At 39.3% G+C, this 27,983-nt stretch overlaps 1 protein-coding gene across 9 annotated transcripts in view; it reads left to right on the top strand.

The window, feature by feature from the left end:
- The window catches only part of PRRG1 (proline rich and Gla domain 1), a 356,881-nt gene that overhangs the window by 254,251 nt on the left and 74,647 nt on the right, over window positions 1–27,983 (top strand). For all 9 annotated transcript variants that reach the window (XM_044937111.2, XM_044937107.1, XM_044937109.1 and 6 more), the window contains one exon: window positions 11,939–11,991. In XM_044937111.2, coding sequence (XP_044793046.1) covers window positions 11,939–11,991 — 53 coding nt within the window. The remainder of the gene's footprint in view (window positions 1–11,938; window positions 11,992–27,983) is intronic.

The following is a 27,983-nucleotide window of genomic DNA, read 5'->3' as shown; positions in this document are numbered from 1 at the left end:
CACTGGTGGGCATAGACACTGAGGAAACCAGAATTGAAAGAGACACGTGTACCCCAATGTTCATCGCAGCACTGTTTATAATAGCCAGGACATGGAAGCAACCTAGATGCCCATCAGCAGATGAATGGATAAGCAAGCTGTGGTACATATACACAATGGAGTATTACTCTGCCATTAAAAAGAATACATTTGAATCAGTTCTAATGAGGTGGATGAAACTGGAACCTATTATACAGAGTGAAGTAAGCCAGAAAGAAAAACACCAATACAGTATACTAATGCATATATATGGAATTTAGAAAGATGGTAATGATAACCCGGTATGAGAGACAGCAAAAGAGACACAGATGTATAGAATAGTCTTTGGGACTCTGTGGGAGAGGAAGAGGGTGGGATGATTTGGGAGAATGGCATTGAAACATATATATTATCGTATGTGAAACAGATCGCTAGTCCAGGTTCGATGCATGATACAGGATGCTCGGGGCTGCTGCACTGGGATGACCCAGAGGGATGGGATGGGGAGCGAGGTGGGAGGGGGGTTCAGGATGGGGAACACGTGTACACCCATGGCAGATTCATGTTGATGTATGGCAAAACCAGTACAATGTTGTCAAGTAATTAGCCTCCAATTAAAATAAATATATTTTAAAAAAAAGAACACAGCTGCACACAATTTCATTTCTGTGGCTGCTTTCGTGCTACAACAGCAAAGTCGAATAGTTTAAGCAGAGACCATATGGCCTGCAAAGCTCAACATTTACAGAAACAGTTTACAGAAAAAGTTTGGCCCTTTACAGAAAAAGTTTGCTGACCCCTGGTATACAACCAACAGTTACTGATAAACTACATTGATAAACTACTAAAAAACAAGTATTCAAAAAATGCTTGCCTGTTTACACAGATTTAAATAATCCTTATCCTCCTTTCAGGCCTTATTTTTTTATCCTTGCTGTGCACCGCTATTTGTCACAATTTAGCATACTATACATTTTGCTTGTTTCAGTAAACAAGCACAGGCTTCCACCCATCTAGGTTGTAACTTTCCTGAGGGCAGGGATTTTTATCTTTTTTATTTACTGCTGTCTTTCCAGCATCTAGGCACAGGGTAGAAACACAATATGTATTTGCATAGTCATAGTACTTGTTGAATTGAAAAGAAGGTCGTGCTGCTGCTTTGTGTATATCACTGGGAGGAACAGCATTTATAAATATTTATAATATACACATATACATTTTAACATTATTTCATATCATGATTTAGAATTTTATAATTATTAGTACTTAATATGTACATATTAAAATATATATCCTAACTTTATGTCAGTTATTTTATTTATACATTGAGGTTAATGGGCCTAGTGAAGTGAATGGTGTGGAGTAAGTACCCAAAGGTTGGAGCAATTGAAGAATTCAGCCAGCTCTTTGGGAAGAGGCTGCTTTATGAAGAAGGGGCATTGTTTAGCACTCTTCCACAACATTTAGAATCCAAACTCTTTTTCAGGCAGTGAAGCCTTCTATGATTTGACTATTTCTTTCTCTAACCTCTTCTCTCTTTCTTGCCACAACAAAGCCATACTGAACTTTTTAAAGTTCCTCTAATACCTTAAGCTCCTTTATGTATGGTCTTTTAAAAAATAAATTATTATGACCCCCTATAGACTCTAAGCTATATTAGGGCAGGGATCAAATCTGTCTTATTTACCATCAGCTCTGCAGTGCTTAGCAAAATTCTGACATTTAGAAGCAGTAACTAAAAATATGTTGAATGCCTATGTGTATGATTTACAGCTGTGATTTAAAGAGCACTGGGCTTGGTGTCGGAACCCCTCAGTTAAAATCCTGTGGAGTGTGTTCCAAATCTTAATCTGAATGCCAGTTAGAGCAGGTGTGTTTGTGAAGTCTTTGAGCTGTACATGTATGAAAGTGTACCAAATTGATGTAAATGTGTTGATGAACTAAAAACAGCAATCCTGGGACTCTCCTCCTTACTGATGATGTGAACATGCATGAGTCAATTTCTTTGAAAGTTAGTTTTATCACTTATCAAAAGTTATTGTTGTGAGCACTCATAAGATGATATATATGGAATGGCTTTACTGTTGTAGATATACAACGTATACCAGTAGAGTCTTTATTATTTGGAGTATGTGGAAGTGGAGAAGATGCAGAGGGGAAGCTCTGAGGAACCCGGTAGAGTAAACTCACCTCTTACAGAAGGCCCTTCAGCAGCTCAAGAGAGTTGGGGCTTTAAGAGACATCATGAAGAGACAATGGATTTCCTCTCAACTCTAGAGTATGCCACAGGACCCTTAGGCCCACTTACTCTTCAAAATGGAAAGGACTTTGGGGCTTGGGGAAGAACAGGAGACTAGGACTGGCACAGCCTTTAGCAGGATGTCCAGAAATTAATGCAAGTATCTGAGTCCTCCACAGTAGAGGACAGGGAAGTGATGGACCTACCTAATCAGCCATGAGAGAGCCATGTGGCTCAAAAATAAAACCGTCATCGAAGTGCTTCTCTACAAATTCAAATGTACCCTTCAGTGTTTCGGAAATAATAATCGAGTCTCAGAGGATTGCTGAAAGAAGAATTGCTACCAGGATTAGGAGTTTTCAGGCTCTGATTGTCACTGGAAGCTTGGGAAAAGAGGCACAAGCACATTTAAGGACAGCAAAAATGGCAAAGGAAGCTCTTAAAGAACTGAGGGCAGACATTCCAAACTTAAATAGGACATGCAACTGATGCTAAAACTTTAAAATCAAAATTTTTTAAAATTCAGCTCATTAAATATATAGTATTCTACTCTCTGTCTTAAGTAGTAATATTTACACTTAATAATTACTTTGCCAACAAAGATCTGTCTAGTCAAGGCTATGGTTTTTCCAGTAGTCATGTGTGGATGTGAGAGTTGGATTACAAAGAAAGCTGAGCACCGAAGAATTGATGCTTTTGAACTGTGGTGTTGGAGAAGACTCTTGAGAGTCCCTTGGACTGCAAGGAGATCCAGCCAGTCCATCCTAAAGGAAATCAGTCCTGAATATTCATTGGAAGGACTGCTGTTGAAGCTGAAACTCCAGTACTTTGGCCACCTGATATGAAGAACTAACTCATTGGGAAAGACCCTGATGCTGGAAGGGATTGGGGGCAAGAGAAGGGGACGACAGAGGATGAAATGGCTGGATGGCATCACCGACTCAATGGACATGAGTCTGAGTAAACTCCTGGAGTTGGTGATGGACAGGGAGGCCTGGCATGCTGCAGTCCATGGGGTTGCAAAGAGTTGGACACAACTGAGCAACTGAACTGAATGTATTGAACCAGATCGACCACCAGAACTACACTGAACCAAGACATTTGGGGGAATGAAAATCTTTGTTACCCTCCTCACAGGTCCTGTTCACTGTTTATTTGTTGTTACATTGAACTGTTCTCATTTAATCTTCCCTCAAAGTCTGTGAAATTAGGGCTACCAATAATAATTGCATTATGGTTGAAAAAACGGAGGCTTGGAGAGGTTAAATCCCTTGCCCAAGGCCACATAGCTAGTAATTGGCAGAGCAGTCTCAAACCTGGGACACATGGTGGCAAAGCTCACACTCTGACCTGGTGGTGGAACCCTTGTCAGAAATGTGTGAAACCTGCCATTATTTAAGAGGCCACAGTTCTGGAAATTTGCTCAGTGCCAGAATGCCTGCCTGATATAAGAAATTAATACCAAGAGAAGAAATCCTGAAAACTGTAGGCTTAATGAATCTTACTTGAATGTACAGGAAGAAAGTAGTAGCATCTGTAACATTGTTACTGGACTGTAAGCTCCAGAAAAGCAGATAATGTGTCTTTCATTTGCCATGTTTCTCTGAAGCAGGGTTTCTTAACTTGGATATTGTTGACATTTTGGATCAGATAATTCTGTGTTGTGGGGGACTGTTCTGGAAACTGTGGAATGTTTAGCAGTATCCTTGGCTTCCTCTACCCCTGAGATGTTAGTAGCTTCCCTCCCCAGTTTTAACAAGCAAAAATATCTTTCGTGTGTGTGTGCTCAGTTGTGTCTGACTCTTTGCAGCCCCAAGGACTGCAGCCCATGAGGCTCCTCTGTCCATGGGATTTTTCAGGCAAGAATACTGCTGTGGGTTGCTATTTCCTCCTCCAGGGGATCTTCCCAACCCAGGGATCAAACCTGTGTCTCCTGCATTGGCAGGCGAATTCTTTACCACTGCGCCAGCCTCTCAAATATCTGTAGATAATGCCGAACATCTCTTGGGGAGAAAATTACCTTCAGTTGAGAACAACTGCCCTTTTAAAGAGTAGAACAGCACCTGGCAAGTAAAAGACCCCCATTATTTTTTTAATTGACTGAAAATAGGAATGAACAATATTCCACAAAGTAAACAAAATGACTAGAGCAAACCTTGAAAAAGTTTTTGAACTTTACCAGTTATGTATTTTTATATGCATTAGAAAAAGATAACATTGAATTTATGATTTCACATAGTATTTTACAGGATAAGGCTAAAGTGAATGGTGAAGTTTAAAAAAATGACTTCATTGAAGGAAATCTGAAGTGAAGACAATAAATGCATTTAGCAAAAATCAATAAATCAACTAATGTGGTATGTAAGTGACTGAAGTATGATTCATAGATCTATATACTAAGGAAAACTTAGGCAAAAAGAGTGTCCTAAACATACTTGGTATGAAAGCCTCCCCTAAGTCTGGCCACTAGAGCTCTCATTGGGAATGATCTGGTGTCCTGCACAACCTAGACGCAGACATAGAAGACAAATTACTTACCCTCTGAAAAGTGCAGTCTGATGGACACTGTAAGGTGTGCACATCTGTACAAGATAGCACCTAAGTTCCACATTGTCTTAGTTCAAAGGAAAAGAGATGACTTCCTGTTCATGGAATGAGGAAAGGCTTCGCTACCAATAGTGAGGGATGAATGGGATTTTAGTAGGTATGGATAATACAGAGAAGAGCAGAGGCATAGATTTGGAACAGTTTAAAGCATACTTTTGGGATGAGTAGAGGCTGGTTTGGCTGGAATGTAGGGTGACTGCTAATGAAGGTGGAACCTGCTTGTCGAGAATGTTTAATACCAGGCTGGGTAAACCCATGGAACAGTGATTTTTATTTAGATTTGTTAATGTCTGGCTAAAAGCTGCTTTACTGTTGTTTTTAAGTATGTTGTCGTTACTTTAAGATATTAGCATTGATGTATGGCAAAACCAATACAATATTGTAAAGTAATTAGCCTCCAATTAAAATAAATTAATTTTAAAAAAAGAAAAAAAGAAATTAGCTTAACCCTGGCAACAGGAGAAGCAGAGTAGTAACCTGGGACTGGGGGAATCCAGGGTTTATTGTCAGTAGGTGGTAAACTCCATACCTCTGTCAGGAAATTGTCTTCTTTAAAACAAAATTCGGGTCTTTGGAAGTTTATTGCTGGAACACTAGGTGAGTCAATTGACGGTTACCTCCTTGGTTTCATCTTCCCCTGGAAGAGAGTTGCCTCTGAAACCTGTTCTCTCCACCGTGTTGACCTCTGGAGAGGCCAGTCCTCTTGAAAGTCCTGGCTTAGGCCTGAAAGCCTTTTGTGCTTCCCCGAACACAACTGAGAAAGGCTTGATTCTTTGCAAAAAGACTATTAAATATTAAAGAACAAACAGGAAATAAAGTACAAGAAGTCTTGCCTGTCAAATCTCCTCTTTTCCAAACTGCCGCCACTCAGAACTTCTTGAAATCCAAGTGTAGCCACGTGACTCCCCGGCTTGACACTTGAATAGCTTCTCGTCTCTACAGGGGTTGCATTTTAGTGTATTTACTGTCATGTGGTTTTTTCTAGAGTGAGAAAAGGTTTGTGATTCTCTTTACATAATGCTTATTTTATGTGTCCGACTTAAAGGAGTCCTTTAAGGAGGATTTAAAATTGAGTTGATACCGGGAAGGGTGAAGGACCTTCCTGTGAATATGTAGGAGAGTTCAGCTTTTCCCCAAGGCCTTCTCAGAATAGCTAATCAGAAGGGTCAGGGCTCACTAACCTCTACTTTCCAATGAAGTTTCTAGGCTCCCTCAAGGAGAAATCCCAGTAAGTGGGACTACAGCCCTCTACGTCAATTCACCCTGAAGACTTTGGCCCTAACCCATTTTATATATTAGTGTTCTGCATAAGATTTTGTGAGTGTGATCTGCTGCTTTAAGTAAAAGGTGGGGTGAGGAAAAATCATTAGATGATTTCTCAAGTTCCTTTTGGCTCCAAAATACTGTGCGAATCAACCCCCTTGACTTCTTTCTGGATTCACTGTTACTTTTGTTCCATACAATTAATGCCTTGTTAGATAGTAATGAAATCTCAGAGCTAAAAGAGGTTTTAGCAGTTATCTTCTGTGGGTTCCCAAACTGAACTCATGAGAATAGAACTCCTAAGAAATACTGATTGCTTATGAAAAGGATTGTATAGCCAAATACATGGAGAGAGTACACTTCTGTCACATTGCTTATTAGCATTTTTAAGGCTCTGAAAAGTTTTATAATAAACCCATTTAACCTTGAGATAGCATTTCTTCCATTTATTTGATAAGAGCCTTGTTTTTGAATAATGCACCTTTTAACATCCTGTGGACATCAACTTGGGAAACATTCATCTAATTCTGCCCCTTCCTTTTGCAAGGAACTTGAGATAGAAATAATTTTCCAGTGTTGTACAACTCATTATCAGGTTTCAGTCACGTATTTATTCCCTGAGTGTCCCTATTTCATATAGGCTTAATTTCTTTCTTTCCCAGCGTTATTTGAGATATAATTGATATATAACATTGTATAAGTTAAAGTTGTACAATGTGATGATTTGATTCATAAATATATTGTGAAATGAAAGCCACAATAAAGGTTAGTTAGCTGATCCATCACCTCACATAGTTAGAATTTTTTGTGTGATGTATTGAGAATTTTTAAGGTCTACTTGTTTAGCATTTTTCAAATATACAGTAAGTATGGATAACTGTAATCATCATACTGTATATTACATCCCCAGAAATTACTCATCTTAAAATTGGAAGTCTTAAAATTGGTCAACATCTTCACCCATTCTTACCACCACCCCTGCCCCCACCCCTTGCCACCACCATTCTACTCTCTATTTTTGTAAGTTTTTTTTTTTTTCAGATTCTACACAGAAGTGAGATTATACAGTATTTGTTTTTTGAGGTCTGCCTTATTTCACTTAGCCTAATGCTTCAAAGATTCATCCATGTTGTCACAGATGTTAGAATTCCCTTTCTTATGACTAATAATATTCCTGTGTGTGTGCTTGCACGTGCATTTCTTTATCTCTTCACCTGTTGGTAGACATTTAGGTATTTCCATGTCTCAAATATTATAAATGATGCTGCAATGAACATGGTGGTGCAGAAATCTCTTCAAGATAGTGATTTCTTTTCCTTCGCCTATATACCCCAAAGAGGAATTGCTGGATCACATGTTATTTCTGTTTTTTATTTTCTTGAGGAACTTTCATACTCCTTTCTCCAGTGGCTGTATGAGGTTAAATTTGCATTAGCAGTGTCCAAGGGTTCCCTTTTCGCCATATTCTCAGTAGCATTTGTTATCTCTCATCTTTCTGTAAGTAGGCATAGTAACAGGTGTGAGGTGTGATGTTCCATTGTATTTTTGTAATGTATTTTTAACTTGAGGATAATTGCTTTACAATATTGTGTTGTCTTCTGCCATATAACAACGTGAATCAGCCATAAGTATACATATGTCCCCTCCCTCTTGAACCAACTCCCCCACCCCTCATTGTGGTTTGATTTGCATTTCTCTCAGGATTAGTGATGTTGAACACCTTTTCATGTACCTGTTGGCCATTTGTGTATTTTCTTTTGAAAGATGTTTATTTAGATCCATTGCCCATTTTAAAATTTGATTGTTTTCTGCTGTTGAGTTGTAGAAATTCATTGTATATTTTGAATATTAACCATTTGTTGGATATGTGGTTTGCAGATAAACTCTCCCATTCCTTTGGTTGCCTTTTCATTTTGTTGATCATTTCTTTTCTATACAGAAGCTTCTTAGATTGATGTAGTCTGTTTAATTTGTGATTTTTTTTTTTGCCTGTTTTTTCCCCTTTGTTTTCTTCTAGGACTTTTTATGAGTTCAAGTCTTACATTTAAGTCTTTAGTTCATTTAAAGTTAATTTTTGTCCATGGTGTAAGGGAGGAGGTCCATTTTCAATTTTTTTAATGTGAATATCTAGTTTTCCCAGAATCATTTGTTAAAGAGACTGTTTTTTCCCCATTGAGTGTTTTTGGCTCCCTTGTCAAATATTAGTTGACTTTATATGCTTGGATTTATTTCTGGACTCAGGATTCTGTTTTTTCAGTCTATTTGTCTTTTTTTTTATGCTAGTACTTCTAGGTTGTTTAATTTGTTGGTGGGTAATTGTTCATAGTAGTCTCATGATCATTTGTATTTATTTGGATCTTCATTTTTTTCATTGGTCTAGCTAAAATTTTGTCAGTTTTGTTTTGTTAATCTTTTCTGTTGCTTTCCTATTCTTTATTTCTTTCTGCTCTAATATTTAGTATTTAATTCCTCTACTAATTCTGGGCTTAGTTTGTTCTTCCTTTACTAATTTCTTTATGGCTAAAGTTCGGTTGTTCTTTTGAGATCTTCTTTTTTTCTTTTATAAATTTACCACTATAAACTTTTTAGAACTACTTTGGTTGCATATGATGGGTTTTCTTGTATTGTATTTCAGTTTTTGTATGTCTCAAGATTTGTTTTATTTACCTTTTGATTTCTTTTCTTTGATCCATTGGTTGGTCAGGAGATGTTGTTTAATTTCCATGTACTTAAATTTTTTCTTGCTTTCCTCTAGTTATTGATTACTAACTTCATAACATTGTATTTGTAAAAGATGCTTGATATAATTTCTGCCTTCTTGAATTTGTTGAAACTTATTTTTTGGCCTACCATATGATCAATCCTAGAAAAAGTTTATTCTTGAGAAAAATGTGTATTCTGCTACTGTTGGATGGAATGCTCTCTGTCTGTCTGATCTATTTAGTCTGTAGTGTAGTTAAAATCCACTGTTTCCTGATTGATTCTCTATTTGGATGATGCATCCATTGTTGAGAGTGGGGTATTAAAGTCAGCACATGTTACTGTATTGCTGTTTGTTTCTCATTTTATTTGTAGTAGTACTTGCTTTATATATTTAAGTGCATCTAACATTGGGTGCATAAGCATTTACAGTTGTTATATCTTCTTGATGAAATTGACTCATTTTTCTTTATATAATGGCTTTCTTTGTCTCTCATGACCATATTTAGCTTAAAGTCTACCTTGTCTGATCTAAGTATAGTTATCCCTGCTTTCTTTTGGTTTCTACTTGCTTGGAATATCTATTTCCATCCCTTCACTTCATTTTATATGTGTCCTTAAAAGTAAAGTAAATCTCTTGTAGACAGCATATCATTGAAATCTTATTTTTTATCTACTCAGCCATGCTGTTTTTGATTGGAGAATTTAACCCATTTACATTTAAAGTAATTATTGCTAGATATTACCATTTTATTCTATTGAATTCTTCAGCTATTGTATTCCTCAGCTCTAAGATTTCTGTTTTTCAGAAAGAGACTCACAGACTTAGAGAACAAACTTATGGTTGGGGGAAGGAAAGGATGGAGGGACAGTTAAGGAGTTTGGGATGGACATGTACACATTACTAGATTTAAAATGGATAACCAACCAGGACCTACTGTATAGGATATGGAACTCTCCTCAATGTTATGTGGCAGCCTGGATGGGAGGGGAGTTTGTGGAAGAATGGATACATGTGTATGTATGGCTGTGTTCCTTTGCTGTTCATTGAAACTATCACAACATTGTTTGTTAATTGGCTATACCCCAATATAAAATAAAAAGTTAAAAAAAAACAAACAGTGGACACTTCCATCAACCCCCAAAAGATCCTGTTTTTTTTTTTTTTTATTTTTTATGGTTTCTCTTTACTTCTTTAACTTTTTGTTTTGTTCATGTACTATTGTCCTGATTTTCTTTAGTTGTCAATGTGTTCTTGTAGTTCACTGAAAGTTCTTTAAGAGATTTTTTATGAATTCTTTTTCAGACAGCTTATAGACCTCTGTTTCATTAGAGTCAGTTGTTGTAACTTTTAGTTTCTTTTGGTGATGTCATGTTTAACTGTTTGTTTCATGATTCCTTGCGTTGGTGTCTGTGCATTTGTTTAAGCAATCTCCTCCTCCACACTTTACAGGTTCACTTCTGTAGAGAAAGACCTTCACCACTCATGCTAGCTTTCAGCTGCGGGTCAGCTGATAGCTTCCACAGTCAGCAGGGCTTGCACTTGGAGTCTCATTGGGTGAGGCCATTGCCTATGCTCTGAGGTTGGGGGAAATGCCACTGACTGGGCTCCACTGTTGGGTAGGCCTATTGGCTGGGCTCCAAGTTCAAGCAGAACTACTAGGTGACCATCTCCCTGTTTGGGTGGAGCTACCAGTTTTGCTCAGCAGTGAGATGGGACCACTATCTGAGTTCTGATATCACCTCCAGTTGGGTAAGGTCCCAGACTGTGTTTGTTGGTAGGGTGGTGCCACCAGTTCAATTCCATGATTGAGCAGGACTATGGGTTGGTTCAGCAGTCACGCCTTGTTGTGTGGGATCTCAGATTGCACTCCACAACCCAGTGGTACTGCTGGCTGGATTTTATGTTTAAGCAGGGCCCCAGGCAGGACAGAGTGTTTTCACATGGCTTCAGGTTGTGCTTCAGGATTAGGTGGGGCCACAGACACTGCCATGAAGTTGAACAAGGCTGCATGCTGCTGAGCTTCCTTGTTGGGTGGGACTGCAAGCTACCCTTCTTCATTGGACAAGATTACTAGCTGGGCTTCCTGCATGGGCAAGACCACAGGCTGTTCCCAGCAAGTGAGCCGGGCCATAGGCTGGGCTCCTCAGCTTATCATGGTTGTAAGGCTAGGCTCCTGTGTTTGTTGGTAGGGTGTAGGAGTAGGTTGGGAGTGTAGGCTCGGCTCTGCTTCTCTAGCAGTCCCATAGGCTGGGTTCTCCTGTTGCCCAGGGTTACTGTTCCAGCTCCCTGGTTTTGACATTACTCTCCTCTATATGTTTGACTTAAGCAGGTTATATATTCCTTAACATAGTGATAAATTACGTCTTAGAATTGTGCCTCTCTGGTGCTTAGCTCCATATTGGGAATTTGACAAGAGAACAGTAAATGTGTGGTAGTTTTGTGATTGAACCCTGTAAGAAAATGAAGCCATTGTGGTATAAATTAGCTTCTGTGTGTGTGTATTTTCCTAAAGAAGCAGAATTGCTGCTCCTCCATGCATACCTGCATTTGCAGTATGTATTTTTCTCCTCCAAAGTTTCTGTTGTCAGTAGCTCATAGTTATTATTGATTCATGCTGTTTACTGGTAGTAACTCTGTGGGCTGCTTTGCCAGAGGGATAATTTGATTAGAGGTACTGCTGTTTGACACCATTCAGGAAAATGTTACACTGTAAAGGGTATTGGATTTGTCACAGAGTGACACTGAAGAGAAACCAGGGATAGACAGGCTAATAACACGCTAGCCTTGTTATTAAAATTGAGCCTTTTGGCATTTTTGTCCACCTTTTTTTTTGTTGATATCCCTGCTTTCCCATGAAAGAAGCATGTGACCAATTTGATGACTTTTATTTGGCAAGGGCAGAAACTAATGCCAGATGAACAAGGTCATAGCCAACTGATATGGAGCCCATGTGTTCCAGAATACCGTGTTTCCATCTTCTGAGGTTAGATATCAGCTTTATTTATATTAGGGGGAAAGATTGGAAAGCACTGAAATGAAATGCTCATGTTGACAACATCAGTTTTAATGGAACTTGAATCTGACTGTGTGTGTGCTGTCTTTTGCAGAGGGACTCATCATCCAAGGATCTACCAGAGACCACAGGAAAACATGGGGAGAAGTAAGTCTCTCTTCACTTTTAAATAATTTAGATTCTCTCTACAGTAATCCACTATATACAGGAAATTAGATTTGCAACTCAAAGTTTTTTTTTTCTTTTGTGGACAACTAAATTGTGTTTCTGGTTAGTGTTAGAAAGGTTTTGTCTGAAGCAGTGCTGTGCAGAGACAGGTTGCTCACTGGAAAGTGTCTTCCTCCCCCGCACTGCCCGCCCCCCCCACCCCTGCTCTTTTCTGAACATCTCTTAGTACAGGGAGAGAAGGCTCAAACTTGATATTATATAAACCTGCCCTAATCTCTGCTTCTTTACAACTCTTAGCAAAGTTACTCATATGCTGCTAATGATTTCTAAGGCCTTAATGATAATAACATAAACAACAATATGATTGTACTATGCAACTAATGATAATAGGGGAAAAATCACCTGTGAGGTTGACTTAAATGGCTTTGGTTGCCTGTAAAGTGTTAAAGACTGGAAATAAGACCCATTAGATCAATTCTTTTTGTCCATTTTTCATTTCTCATAAGGCTGTTATATGGGCAGTTGACAACAGACAAATTTAAGTTTATTTCTTTGTTAACCAGCCACTGCAGTGACCTGATGATAAATTCTAATCAACATAGGTCATGAAATCTGATGTTATAAAGGACCTCAAAGGAAGAGTTGGTGTTGGGTAGTATAATGAGAAGAGTACTTGGCAGAGAGTCAGAGTCCTGAATTCGAGTTCTACCTCTACTGTTTTGATCAAATCCTGTCATTGCTCTAAACTTGTCTATTCATCTCTGTTCAGTTCAGTTCAGTTGCTCAGTCGTGTCCAACTCTGTGACCCCAGCACAGAGTGTTGCAGCGCACCAGGCTTCCCTGTCCATCACCAACTCCTGGAGCTTACTCAAACTCATGCCCATCGACTTGATGATGCCATCCAACCACCTCATCCTCTGTTGTCCCCTTCTTCTCCCACCTTCAATCTTTCCCAGCATCAGGATCTTTTCCAATGAGTCAGTTCTTCACATCAGGTGGCCAAACTATTGGAGTTTCAGCTTCAGCATCAGTCCTTCCGATGAATATTCAGAACTGGTTTCCTTTAGGATAGACTGGTTGGATCTCCTCACAGTCCAAGGGACTCTCAAGAGTCTTCTCCAACACCACAGTTCAAAAGCATCAATTCTTTGGCACTCAGCTTTCTTTATAGTCCAACTCTCACATCCATACATGACTACTGGAAAAACCATAACTTTGACTAGGTGGACTTTGGTTGGCAAAGTAATATCTCTGCTTTTTAGTATGCTGTCTAGGTTGGTCATAGCTTTTCCTCCAAGGAGGAAGCATCTTCTCATTTCATGGCTGCAATCACCATCTGCAGTGATTTTGGAACCCCCCAAAGTAAAGTCTCTCACTGTTTCCATTGTTTCCTCATCTATTTGCCATGAAGTGATGGGACCAGATGCCATGATCTTAGTTTTCTGAATGTTGAGTTTTAAGCCAGCTTTTTCACCCTCTTCTTTCACTTTCATCAAGAGGCTCTTTAGTTCTTCTTCGCTTTCTGCCATAAGGGTGGTGTCATCTGCATATCTGAGGTTATTGATATTTCACCCGGCAGTCTTGATTCCAGCTTGTGTTTCATCCAGCCTGGCATTTTGCATGATGTACTCTGCATATAAGTTAAATAAGCAGAGTGACAGTATACAGCCTTAATGTACTCCTTTCCCAATTTGGAACCAGTGTTGTTCCATGTCCAGTTCTAACTGTTGCTTCTTGACCTGCATACAGATTTCTCAGGAGGCAGGTAAGGTGGTCTGGTACAGTCAGCAAAAACAAGACCAGGAGCTGACTGTGTCTCAGATCATGAACTCCTTATTGCAAAATTCAGACTTAAATTGAAGAAAGTAGGGAAAACCACTAGATCATTCAGGTATGACTTAAGTCAAATCCCTTATGCTTATACAGTAGAAGTGATAGATAGATTCACGGGATTAGATGTGATAGAGTGCCTGAAGAACTAAGGACAGAGGTTTGTGACATTGTACAGGAGACAGTAATCAAGACCATCCCCAAGAAAAAGAATGGTTGACTGAGGAGGCCTTACAAATAGCTGAGAAAAGAAGAGAAGCTAAAAGCAAAGGAGAAAAAGAAAGATATACCCATCTGAATGCAGAGTTCCAAAGAATAGAAAGGAGAGATAAAAATGCATTCATCAGTGATCAATGCAAAGAAATAGAGGAAAACAATAGAATGGGAAAACTAGGGATCTCTTCAAGAAAATTAGAGATACCAAGGGAACATTTCATGCAAAGATGGGCACAATAAAGAACAGAAATGGTATGGACCTAACAGAAGCTGAAGATATTAAGAAGAGGTGGCAGGAATACACAGAAGAACTATACAAAAAACATCTTAATGACTCAGATAACCACAAAAGTGTGATCACTCACCTAGAGCCAGACATCCTGGAATGCGAAGTCAAGTGGGCCTTAGGAAACATCACTACAAACAAAGCTAGTGGAGGTGATGGAATTGCAGTTGAGCTATTTCAAATCCTAAAAGATGATGCTGTGAAAATGCTGCACTCAATATGCCAGCAAATTTGGAAAATGTAGCATAGGCCACAGGACTGGAAAAAAGTCAGTTTTCATTCCAATCCCAAAGAAGGGCAATGCCAAACAATGTTTAAACTACCGCACCATTGCACACACTAGCAAAGTAATGCTCAAAATACTCCAAGCCAGGCTTCAACAGTATGTAAACCATGAACTTCCAGATGTGCAAGCTGGATTTAGAAAAGGCAGAAGAACCAGAGATCAAATTGCCAAGCAAGAGAGTTCCAGAAAAACATCTACTTCGGCTTTATTGACTACACCAAAGCCTTTGACTGTTCATCTCTGTGGTGGGATTAATAACATAGTACATTGTGAGCCTCAGAAGGTTGTGGCTGGCATAATGTGAGAATATATATGAAAGCATGTTGAAAATCCTAATGCGTAATGGAAGAATGCAGAGGTCTCTGCTCATTGCTGTCCTTGTTGAAGACGTAGATCTCCATTGGTTCTGTCATTCAGTAGTTAAAATGAAGTTATTTGATCAGATGCCTCTGTAGGCAGGAAGACTGGGACTAGGGCGTGTTAGAGATAGAGTGCTTCCTTATGTTTGTGTTCCAGGCATCTTTCTCACCCCACACCAGTCTGGGCCCTGGTAGGCAGCCCCAAGGATTATAGATGGAAAATATCTTCCTGAACCTTGATGGGTCAGCTTTTGTGTGTTTTCTCCAGCACTCCCTCAGAGATTCTGGTTCTGTCCCCACCTTCACAAAAGATACCTATCTCTGATAGCTTTGAAATTTTTAAAACCTGAATACATTTTTTTTAAATGGTCAAAGTTCTAGAACTAATCTATGCCAGGTCCTAACTCCAGCATCAACTATCAACAGAACCTTCCAGAGTAACTGGAATCATGGTTTGATTTTCACTTTCTTTCAAGCTTCAAGTGGATTTGGAGAATGCTATGATTCTTGGTTTTCATCATGGCCCTGTAGTGAAGAGAGTGGCACTGAGACAGGGCAACATACTCCTTGTTTCCCTTCTTCCTTTTTAGAATAGTCATCAAATCATTATCAGTAAGTGCTTGCTTTAAAAGATGCCTCAGCAAGTGTCTGTTTAAATAGTCAGGGAGTTAATAGAGTTCTTGCTAAAGGATACGGCTTGTTAGTGTAATCTGCAAAGATGGAGAGGTTTCCAACCCGGAGATGAGATAAGAGAAGCACTTCCAAAAACGCTACTTTTACAAACACATGGCAGCTTGTAATAGCAGCATTTGTGTGAGCACTTTGAAAACATCCTTAACATCCTGAATCGCAAAGAATCTATCCTTGACACTCTAAGCTTTAGTTTGTCTGATTATACTTGTTAATTGCTGACTCTGTTAGTGAGGGGGAAAAAAAGATGCTACTGTGTGCTCTTTTTTTTTCTCCTGGCCGTGTACAATGAAGTTTTTACTGGCTTTGGCGAAGGTTCTCACAAACATAGCTCAATGTGTCATACAAAGGGACAGCAGAGGAAAATATCAAAAAGACATGTCATTGGCCTTATTAATGAAGGAGCCACAAAAACAAAGAACACAGCTGGGAAACCATACAGTATAGATGAAAAATTAAATTGAGGTCAACTTCTTTTAGTATTCTTTGATGTTGGATGAAGAAATTATTTATAGATGTGTTAGAGGAATCCTTCTTTTGCTTGTATGATATGGAAAAATTCATAGTCTTACAAATGGTGGAGGGGATGAGAACAGACTTGTGTGAATCATTTCTCAGTAGACCATCAGCAGTGTCCATTGTATGTGGCATTGAAATTCCATTTACCATATAGAGATTTAGTATTTAAGTAGGGTTTAGTTTTTATGATTCTTATGAATATATAATTATTTTGGTATTAACAAGTATCTATATTTCTCCATTATCTTACTTGAGTTGTGAGAGAACCCTGTAGTATAAATATGGATTATTATCTTCATTTTATGTAGTATAAAACATAGTCATGAGAGAAAGTCTTATCTAAAGTCTACAGTTTATGCATGAAGAGTCAGTAGGCAAACCTAGGTCTCCTTATGTCATAGGCAGTTTTCATTTTCTTCCAGTAAACTGTATTCTGAGCACCCTAGTCATCAGCTGTGTATAAAGTCAATTAAAAACCTAGGAACTACCTTATGGTGTGAAAGAAAATATTTTCTTAAAACTATGTTCTCACAGTATGGTGTTGGGGTGGGAGGAGAAGAAAAGAGAAATGGCTCAGTGTTCATCCTCATTTATGGTAACAGCTAAAACATCTGTGTCACATAGTGGAGTGCCTCAAATATCAAAATCCTCTGAGCAGCAGTGGTCCCTGGCTATGGTTACTCAAAGGCAGCAGCACTGATTGGCAGTCACTAAGTTAAAGTAACAAGAAATTCAACTCAGAAGCTTGGTGTACACAACACACAGTGGGAGGTCCCCAAGGTAAGGGGCCTAAGACACCACTTCCATGGTGAAAGTCACCCTTCTTGATTGATAGGTTTTATCTCCGTGGTTTTTCATAACACAGAGAAGACAATACACTGTGAAACACCAGAACAGTATGTAGTCAACAAGGAAAGATGCTGTTACAAAAAAAGAACAGCATGTATAAATTAAATTATGTGTAAGATTTTAGTAGAGAATTAACATTTTCACAAAGAAAATATGAGAATTTTACAAAGGTGCACGTTTAGGCTTACCAGATATTATGTACCAGAAGTACTTGTAGTCATCTTCAGATAGACGTTAAAACTTTATCCTACCCTTTCATCCTCTTCCCCTACCCCCTAGCCACTGAATAACTGGTACATTCATGATAAAATGACAAAGGTCTCAGTACTCCACAAAGCAATTTCTTGGGAGTTTTCTTGCTAAAAAGTTGAGGGTTGTTTTTGTTACAGAGTTTGAGTAGAATTTGATTTTTAGTCATACCTATTTTCCATCAGATTTTTTTCTATGTCAGAACACACTTCTCTTACTGTATATTTTAAGTACTATAGCAGCAATTTATGGTATTTATTACTCTAATAGGCAGTTATGATGGTTAATTTCATGTCTTTACCATAATAACAAAGCTTGTGAAAGAAATTCATCTTGCCTTCTCAATAATAGCAAACTACAAGATGTTCCGACTCCTCTTTTACAGAATAAGAATAATATTTACCCATGAATCTTCAAACAGCTTTATTTTGCTTTGTTGTACAGAAAACAATATCTGGAATTGCTGAATGATAACAGACATACTGGTTATATTTTTGGAGAATAATTAACATAAAATTATTGATTCCAACTCAAGCTGGAATCAAGATTGTTGGGAGAAATACCGGTAACCAGATATGCAGATGACACCACCCTTTTGGCAGAAAGCAAAGAACTAAAGAGCCTCTTAATGAAAGTGAAAGAGGAGAGTGAAAAAGTTGGCTCAAAACTCAACATTCAGAAAACTAAGATCATGGCATCCGGTCCTAACACTTCATGGCAAATAGATGGGGAAACAATGGAAACAGTGACAGACTTTATTTTGGGGGGCTCCAAAATCACTGCAGATGGTGACTGCAGCTATGAAATGAAAAGACGCTTCCTCCTTGGAAGAAAAGCTATGACCAACCTAGACAGCATACTAAAAAGCAGAGATATTACTTTGCCAACCAAGGTCCACCTAGTCAAAGCTATGGTTTTTCCAGTAGTCTTGTATGGATGTGAGAATCGGACTATAAAGAAAGCTGAGTGCTAAAAAATTGATGGTTTTTGAAGCGTGGTGTTGGAGAAGACTCTTGAGAGTCCCTTGTACTGCAAGGAAATCCAACCAGTCCATCCTAAAGGAAATCAGTCCTGAATATTCATTGGAAGGACTGATGCTGAATCTGAATCACCAGTACCTTGGCCACCTGATGTGAAGAACTGACTCATTGGAAAAGACCCTGATGCTGGGAAAGATTGAAGGTGGGAGGAGAAGGGGATGACAGAGAATGAGATGGTTAGATGGTATCACCAACTCGATGGACATGAGTTTGAGTAAGCTCCAGGAGTTGGTGATGGACAGGGAGGCCTGGCATGCTGCAGTCCATGGGGTTGCAAAGAGTCAGACATGACTGAGCGACTGAACTGAACTAACATAAAAATATAAAGATGCCTCAGCACGTTTTCTGTTTCTCCTCTTTTGGTATTTAGTCTTTGGAGATAGGTTTTACCTAGCTTAGAAGGTAATCCTAGGCCTATAAATTCTTAATCCACAAAGTCAGTTTCCATCTTCATTTTCCATACTTAATAGTAACATGCCTTTGATGTCCTAGGATCCATGAACATGTGGTTGTGCTGTAGAGAAACAGTGATGGTGCTACCAGTTACAGTCTTTTGTTTATTATTATTAAATCATGGAGTTCTCAAGGCAAGAATATGGAAGTGGTTTGCCATTCCCTTCTCTAGTGGACCACATTTTGTCAGAATTCTCCAGCATGACCCATCTGTCTTGGGTGGCCCTACATGGCATGGCTCATAGTTTCACTGAGTTAGAGAAGGCTGTGGTCCATGTGATCAGTTTGATTAGTTTTCTGTGATTGTGGTTTTCATTCTGTCTGCCCTCTGATGAATAAGGATAAGGGGCTTATGGAAGCTTCCTGATGGGAGAGACTGACCCTCACAGAAGAACTGATGCTTTTGAACTGTGATGTTGGAGAAGACTCTTGAGAGTCCCTTGGACTGCAAGGAGATCAAACCAGTCCATCCTAAAGGAAGTCAGCCCTGAATATTCATTGGAAGGACTGATGCTGAAGCTCCAATACTTTGGCCACCTGATGCAAAAAGAACTGACTCATTTGAAAAGACCCTGATGCTGGGCAAGATTGAAGGCAGGAATAGAAGGGGACGACAGAGGATGAGATGGTTGGTTGACATCACCGACTCAATGGACATGAGTTTGAGCAAGCTCCAGGAGTTGGTGATTTACAGGGAAGCCTGGCATGCTGCAGTCCATGGGGGTTGCAAAGGGTCAGACATGACTGAGGGACTGAACCAAACTGAACTGATTAAACCATAGCAGCATCATTCCCTTGGCTCCTTTACTTCAAAGAACCCAAACAGATCCCCTCCACTTACCAAGACTTAATGGAAGGAAAGATGGTTCATAGCTACTAGAGTAAATTTCTAAGTTCTTTGAGTCTCTGCTGAATTAGTGCTCAGTTGAGGTCAATCCTAAGCTTTAAGTCAAGCCATACAGCTCAATATTTTCAAACAGGGAATGCACATTCAAACTGACAAGGCTTGTAAAGTGACTGTTTAATAATGTACTGCTTAATTTTGTTTGACAGCTCCCAGGTTTATAATTCAAGTGAAGGCACACATTCAAAGACAATTGTTTCATTTTCTGGCCTATATTAAATCTGAGAGTCTCGCTGTTATGGTAGCATATTCATGCCTGTGCAGTTCAGATGATGTCACCAATTTATTATAAATCCTTATCTAGCTTCATAATTTTGTAACAGTAAAACAAATCTACTTGGAGCTGGCAACAGCCATTATTTTTTTCCTGGCAAGATTTTCCCATTAGAAAACAAAAAATGAGCTTACTATGTGAGGTTCAGGCTGTGTTAAAAAAAAAAAAAAAAAAAAAACCTCATTATAGTGCTTGATGCTTTTTGTCTTTGATACGATCCTCTCTGCCTTTTACCTATTGAAGAAAAGAATAACTTTGGTACATAAATTTATTTTATTTTTTTATTTTTTAAAATTTTATTTAATTTAACTTTACAATATTGTATTGGTTTTGCCATATATCAAAATGAATCTGCCACAGGTATACATGTGTTCCCCATCCTGAACTCTCCTCCCTCCTCCCTCCCCATACCATCCCTCTGGGTCGTCCCAGTGCACCAGCCCCAAGCATCCAGTATCGTGTATCGAACCTGGACTGGCGACTCGTTTCATATATGATATTATACATATTTCAATGCCATTCTCCCAAATCATTCCACCCTCTCCCTCTCCCACAGAGTCCAAAAGACTGCTGTATACATCAGTGTCTCTTTTGCTGTCTCGTATACAGGGTTATTGTTACCATCTTTCTAAATTCCATATATATGTGTTAGTATACTGTATTGGTGTTTTTCTTTCTGGCTTACTTCACTCTGTATAATAGGCTCCAGTTTCATCCACCTCATTAGAACTGCTTCAAATGTATTCCATAAATTTAGAATGGCTTTTTAACCCTAGCATTGTTGACATTTTAAAAATTTGAGGCAAAATACATAATATAGGCAAAACAATTCATATAACATAGAATTGACTCTTTTTTAAAAAAAATAATTGTAGTTGTTTAGTTATTTTAGTTATTTAGTTTTGGCTGTCCTAGGTCTTTGCTGCTGTGTGGGCTTTTCTCTAGTTGTATTGAACAGGAGCTACTCTCTAGTTGTGAGCAGGCTTCTCACTGTGGAGCTTCTCTTGTGGAGTATGGGCTCTAGGATGCACGGGCTTCAGTAGTTGCAACTCCTGGGCTCTAGAACACTGGCTCAGTAACTATTGTGGCACACAGGCTTAGTTGCTCTGTGGCATGTGGGATCTTCCTTAATCAGGGATTGAACCCATGTCTCCCACATTGGCATGTGGATTCTTTACCACTGAGCCACCAGGGAAGCCCAGAATTGACCATTTTAAACTGTACAATTTAGTGGTATTTAGTACATGCACAATATTGTGTAACTTTAGTACCAAAACATTTCCATCACCTCCAAGGGAGACCTTCTCTACCCATTAAACAGTCAGTCTCTATTTTGCACTCTTCCAGGCCCTGGCAACCTATTGGCTGATTTCTAGCTCTATGGATTTATCTATCATGGATATTTCAGATAAGTGGAATAATATAATATGTGTCCTTTGGTGTCTGGCTTTTTTCACTTGACATAATGTTTTTTTAGATTTATCCATGTTGTATTAGTGCCTTATTCTTTTTTTATGGCTGAATAATATCCCACTGTATGAATGTATTACAATTTGATGAGTCATTCATCAGTTGGTGGACATTTGGGTTGTTTCCACCCTTTGGCTAATTGGAAATAGTGCTCCTGTGAACCTTGATGTACAAGTTTTTGTTTGAGTATCTGTTCTCAATTATTTGGGCCAGATTTGTAGGAGTAACTATCAACATTTGGGACCAGATATGTCTTTGTTGTGGAGGCTGACCTGTGCATTGTAAGATGTTCAGCAGCATCCTTGGCTTCTCCCCACTAGTTGTACCTACTCCTCCAAGTTGTGAGAATCAAAAATGTATCCAGGGACTACCCAGGTGGTCCAGGGTTGAGAAACCACCTTGCAATGCAAATTTCAATCCCTAGCTGGGGAACAAAGACCCCCACATGCCACGGAGCAGCTAAGCAACAGAAGATCTCATATGACACAAGGAAGTGCCTGTGTGCTGCAACTGATACTCAGCACAGACAAATAAATACTTAAAAAAAATTTTTTTAAAATATATCCAGACATCGCCAGATGTTCCTTGGGGTGCAACATCACCCAAGATAGAAAACCACTGATTTAGAATGAAGGATAGTCATAGTGAAAGTCACTTAGTTGTGTCCGACTCTTTGTGACCCCCTGGACTATACAGTCCATGGAATTCCCTAGGCCAGAATACTGGAGTGGGTAGCCTTTCCCTTCTCCAGAGGCTCTTCCCAACCCAGGGATCGAACTCAGGTCTCCTGCTTTGCAGGCGGATTCTTTACCAGCAGGGAAGCCCCAGAATAAAGGATAGGAAATCTTTAGAGATAAGCCAAACAACACCATTGTGATTTTCATAGAAGTAATTTGAGTCTCAAGGAGAGCGTTAGAGTCGGTGCTCTGTGTCTTCAGTTATCCTCAGGTTCCACAACCATGGATTCAATCCACTAAGGATCAAAAATACTGGGAAAAAGTAAAAATTTCAGAAAGTTCAAGAAAGCAAAACCTGAATTTGCTACATGTCCTCAACTGTTCACATAGAATTCATGTTGTGTTTGCAACTATTTATGTATAATCTACATTGCACTGGGCCTCCCTGGTGGCTCAGATGGTAAAGAATCTGCCTGCAATGTAGGCAACATGGGTTTGATCCCTGGGTCAGGAAGATCTCCTGGAGAAGGTCATGGCAACCCACTCCAGTATTCTTGCTTGGAGAATCCCACGGACAGAGGAGCCTGGAGGGCTGCAATCCTTGAAGTTACAAAGAATTGGACACAACTGAAGCGACTGAGCATGCATGCCATTTCACATAAGGGACTTGAGCACCTGCAGAATTTGGTATCCATAGGGGAGCCTGGAATCAATCCTCCACAGCTGCTGAGGGACAAATGTATATGGTTGTCAACAGAAATGATCAGTAAACCAATCTATGATCAGAATAGAAAGGAATTTTGTTTGAGCCAAACTAAGGATTAAGGAAGCCAAACAAAGGAAGCTGAAGCGCCAGTATTTTGGTCACCTGGCGCAACCAGCCCACTCATTGGAAAAGTCCCTGATGCTGGGAAAGATAGAGGGCAGAAGGAGAAGGGGATGACAGAGGATGAAATGGTTGGATGGCATCACTGATGCAATGTACATGAACTTGGGCAAACTTTGGGAGATGATGAGGGATGGGGAGGCCTGATGTGCTGCAGTCCATGGGGTTGCAAAGAGTTGGACATGACTGGGCAACTGAACAACAACAAGGACTATAGCCCAGGAGACAATTCAGATCACTCTGAGGAACTTACGCTGGAGAAGTTACGCTGGAGTTTTCAGCATAGTTGTTTTGTTTTGTTTTTTCATTCAATCAAAATTTATTGAGTAGCAACTGTGTGCCCAACACTGGGAATACAGTACTGAATAAGATGGGCACAACATCTGCCCTCATGAGCTTATAGTCTAGCAGCCCGCCAGCCAATTAACATCTGTAATTTTATATTACTGTCACAGTAAGTGCTCTGAAATGGGCCTGGTGCTAAGAGAAGATTTAACAGAAAGTCTTGACCTACATGGAGAAACCAGAAACGTTCTCTGTGGAGAAGAAACACTTAAGATTAGCACAGTGGGAAATGGAAAAGTGTTGCAAGCAGAGAGAACAGCCTGTGTGTCGGCTCTGAAGCAGGAAGATATTTAATAAACAGAAAGCCAGCCAGTGTGACTGGGACACAGGGAACGAAGAGGGGGGTGATGCAAGGTAGAGGCTGATTTATGAAAGGTCTTTAGATTTAGGACTTTCTTCCAAAAGCAGCTGGAAGCCACTGAAGAATTTGCAGGAGGAAAGTTAGATGCTGAGGTTTGTTTTTAGCAGCTCACTCTGCTGTGTGTGAGTGGCTGGTTGTTGTTTAGTTGCTCAGTCGTGCCCAACTCCTTTGCAACCCCATGGACTATAGCCCGCCAGGCTCCTCTGTCCATGGGATTCTCCAGGCAAGAATACTGGAGTGGGTTGCCATCTCCTCCTCCACAGCACAGTTTTATATCTTGTCAGAACAAAAAATACCATTTTTGCTTTTTGTCCTGATAAGAAGTTAGGGATCCATTCCTTCAAGATTTTGAAACAATAACAAATCAGCATGTACACAGGAGTCAGTATAGCCTTGGTACCTGGGAAGGGCGTCTCATCATTGAAGGAGCACCACCATTGGCAGCCCAGGAAGGGAGGCATTTAAGGTTTATTTTTAACATAGACGTTTTTTACTTCTGGTGAATGCACACTTTTCTTTGAGGATCAAGGAAGATGTAGGGTGTTTGTTTGATAGGCCATAAACAGGCTGTTTTAGTTAGCATAAACTTTGAGTTTAATCATATATAAGCCAGAATGACTCCCCCTTACCTTAGTATGTGAAATTTGCTTCCATTATGGTTCTAGAAACCAAGATGTAGTGCTGGTCCTAGAATCAAGCAGCCTTGGATAAGGCTGTCCTTGGAGTCTTTGGATAAGTCATTTGGCCTGGATTGCCCTTTTATTGTCAGCAAAATGAAGGGATTGAGATGGATCCGTGGTTTCAGTGTGCTCAGTGAAGCCCCAGGTTTCCTACATGGGGTCCCTGAGGAGCCACTAGGAGAGAAGGGAAAGAAGAGGGAATACTGGTGAGTGTTCCTCTCCCCTTCAGACAGAACAAGCACAAGTTTGAATTCTGTCAACATCACTTCTAGAACAAATTCACATATAAACAACATTGATTTCACCAGCGAAAAGTCCTTTCTGAAATCTGTGTGCTAATTAATAAAAGTACTAATTTGTCAGTGAGATTCCGTTTCTGAAATCTATTCTGCTCTGCTGTTGTGCATAATAGAAAGATAGCTGACCACTAGATTTGCATGTTCTCTGAACAACCATCTCTGATATGAGACTTTTTGATTAAATGTAGTATGTATTCTATTAGGACAATCATTCACTCCTAGCATCTAGATTACAGTTAACTATCCCATAGATAATACCATAGTGTCTATGTTGACAGAGTGTAAAGCATTCACTGTAACATAGTTATATATTTAAAGCTATGTTTCATGTTTGCTGAGTCTCACTACATGCCTTACCCTGCCCCCCGCCAGCCCATTTAATGGTGATTGTTATAGTTGTTTCTGTATTCTTCCAAATGGGACAGATCCAGTGTAACCAGAATCAGTGTAAATCATATTCATAAACTAAAAACAAAGTTTTGTGGTTGTAGCAACTATAAACTCTAAGGCAAATAATCTTCTTGTTGATGAGAGTTGAGGCACTAGTGATGGGAAATACTTATCTTGGGAATTCCCCTGTTTTCATGCTTCTACCAGATTGTGTGCTTAATGTTGTGCAAATTGGATCATTTTCTAAACCCATATTTGTTTGCTTCCTGTGGGTAAGGCACGGCTTTCGTTCATAAATATCACATGTTAAAGTACCATACATTTAAGCAGTTGGTGTAATTGCTAGTAACTTGATTGCTGTCATCTACCATTTCATGAAGTATTCTTTTTGATAAGGAGTTATTGTAAAACTCCTTCAAAGAAAATTTGGCTTTTTACCTTCCCTTGTGGGAGAATCTATTGGATAATTTCTCTGTATCTAATTATTTCTTACAAAGCATAAAATCATTAGACAAGAGACATCTGAATATATGATGTAAAATTTGGCTTTCAAGTAAACCATATTGAATTAGTAATAGATCCCTCCTCATGGGGGAAGGGATCTATTGACTTTATAGACATACACTACCTCTTTTGTCTTCAGTCTTATAGAAATCCATTTCTGGCTTTTTCTCCACACTTATTCCTGGAAACCTGCCTGTTATCTGGCATTTCATTGCATACCTCTGATAGCACAAAGATGTCTTTTTTTGAACTCTTAGACAGGGATCATAACCACTACATTGTCCTTAAGAAGCAGGTTCAGGATATTAAAGATACAACAGTTACTTCTCTCAAACCCTGAGATGCCCCACTCTCTCTAGTTCAGTCCTATAACATTAAATTATATTTTAAATGTCTCAGTTCCTGAGTGGGTTTCCACTTCCTAATTCCTGTGAAAATGTATACTACATGCCATTCTAACTAAGTTGTAGGTTTGTGACAACCTGTATGGGCACATGAGCACCACTGTACAACAAATTCTGAATTGTAAACCTACCTTCTATGAAAAAAATAGCCTTTTAATTTCCACAGATAGGTTACAGTGGTGAAATACATTTGAGAAATAATCTTTTTCCCACCTCCCTAAGTAATAGGAGGGCTTCCCTTGTGGCTTAGCTGGTAAAGAATCCGCCTGCAATGCGGGAGACCTAAGTTTGATCCCTGGGTTGGGAAATTCCCCTGGAGAAGGGAAAGGCTACCCACTCCAGTATTCTGGCCTAGAGAATTCCATGGACTGTATAGTCCATGGGGTTGCAAAGAGTCGGACATGACTGAGGAACTTTTTTCTTTTTTTCAGTAATAGGAAGATGATCCAAATAGGATCTTTTTTAGTATTGAAAGTTATTTTTAATTGAAGGGTAATTGCGCTACAAAATTGTGTTGGTTCCTGCCAAACATCAACATGAATCAGCCATAGGTATACCTATGTCCCCTGCCTCATGAACCTCCCTCCCCATCCCATCCCTCTAGGTTGTCACAGAATCCTGGTTTGAGCCCCCTGAGTCACATAGCAAATTCCCATTGGCTATCTGATTTACCTATGGTAATGTATATGTTTCCATGCCACTTTCTGCATACATCCTACCCTCTCCAACCCCCCCCCCCCCCCGTGTCCATAAGTCTGTTCTCTATGTCTGTCTCCATCAGTTCAGTTCAGTCGCTCAGTCATGTCTGACTCTTTGTGACCCCAGGGACTGTCTCCATCATTGCCCTGCAAATAGGTTCAACAGTATCTTCTTTCTAGATTCCATATATATGCATTAATATATGATATTTGTTTTTCTCTTTCTGACTTACTTCACTGTGTGTAATAGGCTCTAGTTTCATCAACCTCATTAGAACTGACTCAAATGCATTCCTTTTTATGACTGAGTAATATTCCATTGTATATATGTACCACAGTTCCTTTATCCATTCATCTGTCAATGGACATCTAGATCTCTTCCACATCCTAGCTATTGTAAATAGTGCTGCAACGAACATTGGGGTCCATGTGTCTTTTTCAATTGTGGTTTCCTCAGAGTATATGCCTTAGTAGTGGGATTCCAGGGTTACATGGTAGTTTTATTCCTAGTTTTTTAAGGAATCTCCATACTATTTTCCATAGTGGCTGTATCAATTTACATTCCCACCAACAGTCAAATAGGATCTTTTTATTTTGCATAATTTTGGTTTTTAGGAAGTGAGATGTCACTTGAAAATTCTAGTGAGACTTAGTTGTTCTAAGGAAAGTTGTGTCCATTCATTTGTGATAAGAAATGTCTATTTATACCCATTTTAGCAGAAAAAACTTGAAGGCATTGTACATACACACAACTGACTGAATGATGGTATCAAAAGTTTAGAAGCAAGGAAATATGAGTGTGACATTTTATAAAAATTTTATAGTATATAAATCTGAGCACAGGATTTGATGGGGAGGGTATCTTGTTGATTTTTGCTTCTTGTTTGTTTTTATTGTTGGTTTGGGAGATGGTGGTTGCTTGGCTGAAAAATAATATATTCATATCCCCAAAGAATTTGAATGCAATACACTACTCCCACTTAACAAAAATCTTTCCAAGTATAAAATTTTACAGTAAAAACTGAAAAGACCTAAGAAATCATACATATAAACCTTAGGTTAACAAATTAGGAGACAGGCCCAGATAAATTGGGCAACAAATGCCGAATCATGTAGCCAGTTTAGTCCCAGAGCTGGACAGAAATCCGCATACCTGACTACAAATTTAGGATCCTTCCTCCCTACCATACTCTGCCTGAATTTTCATTTGTCTCAATACAGGGTTGGTGAAAGCAGTGAACAGATACTGGCTTTCTCAGACTTCAACCAGAGAGTCTCAAAAGGCAGTTTTCATATGACCAA

The sequence above is a fragment of the Bubalus bubalis genome, chromosome X (genome assembly GCF_019923935.1).
Source record: "Bubalus bubalis isolate 160015118507 breed Murrah chromosome X, NDDB_SH_1, whole genome shotgun sequence".
In the NCBI taxonomy this organism is placed as follows: Eukaryota; Metazoa; Chordata; class Mammalia; order Artiodactyla; family Bovidae; genus Bubalus; species Bubalus bubalis.
This window is presented reverse-complemented; position numbering and strand designations above follow the sequence as displayed.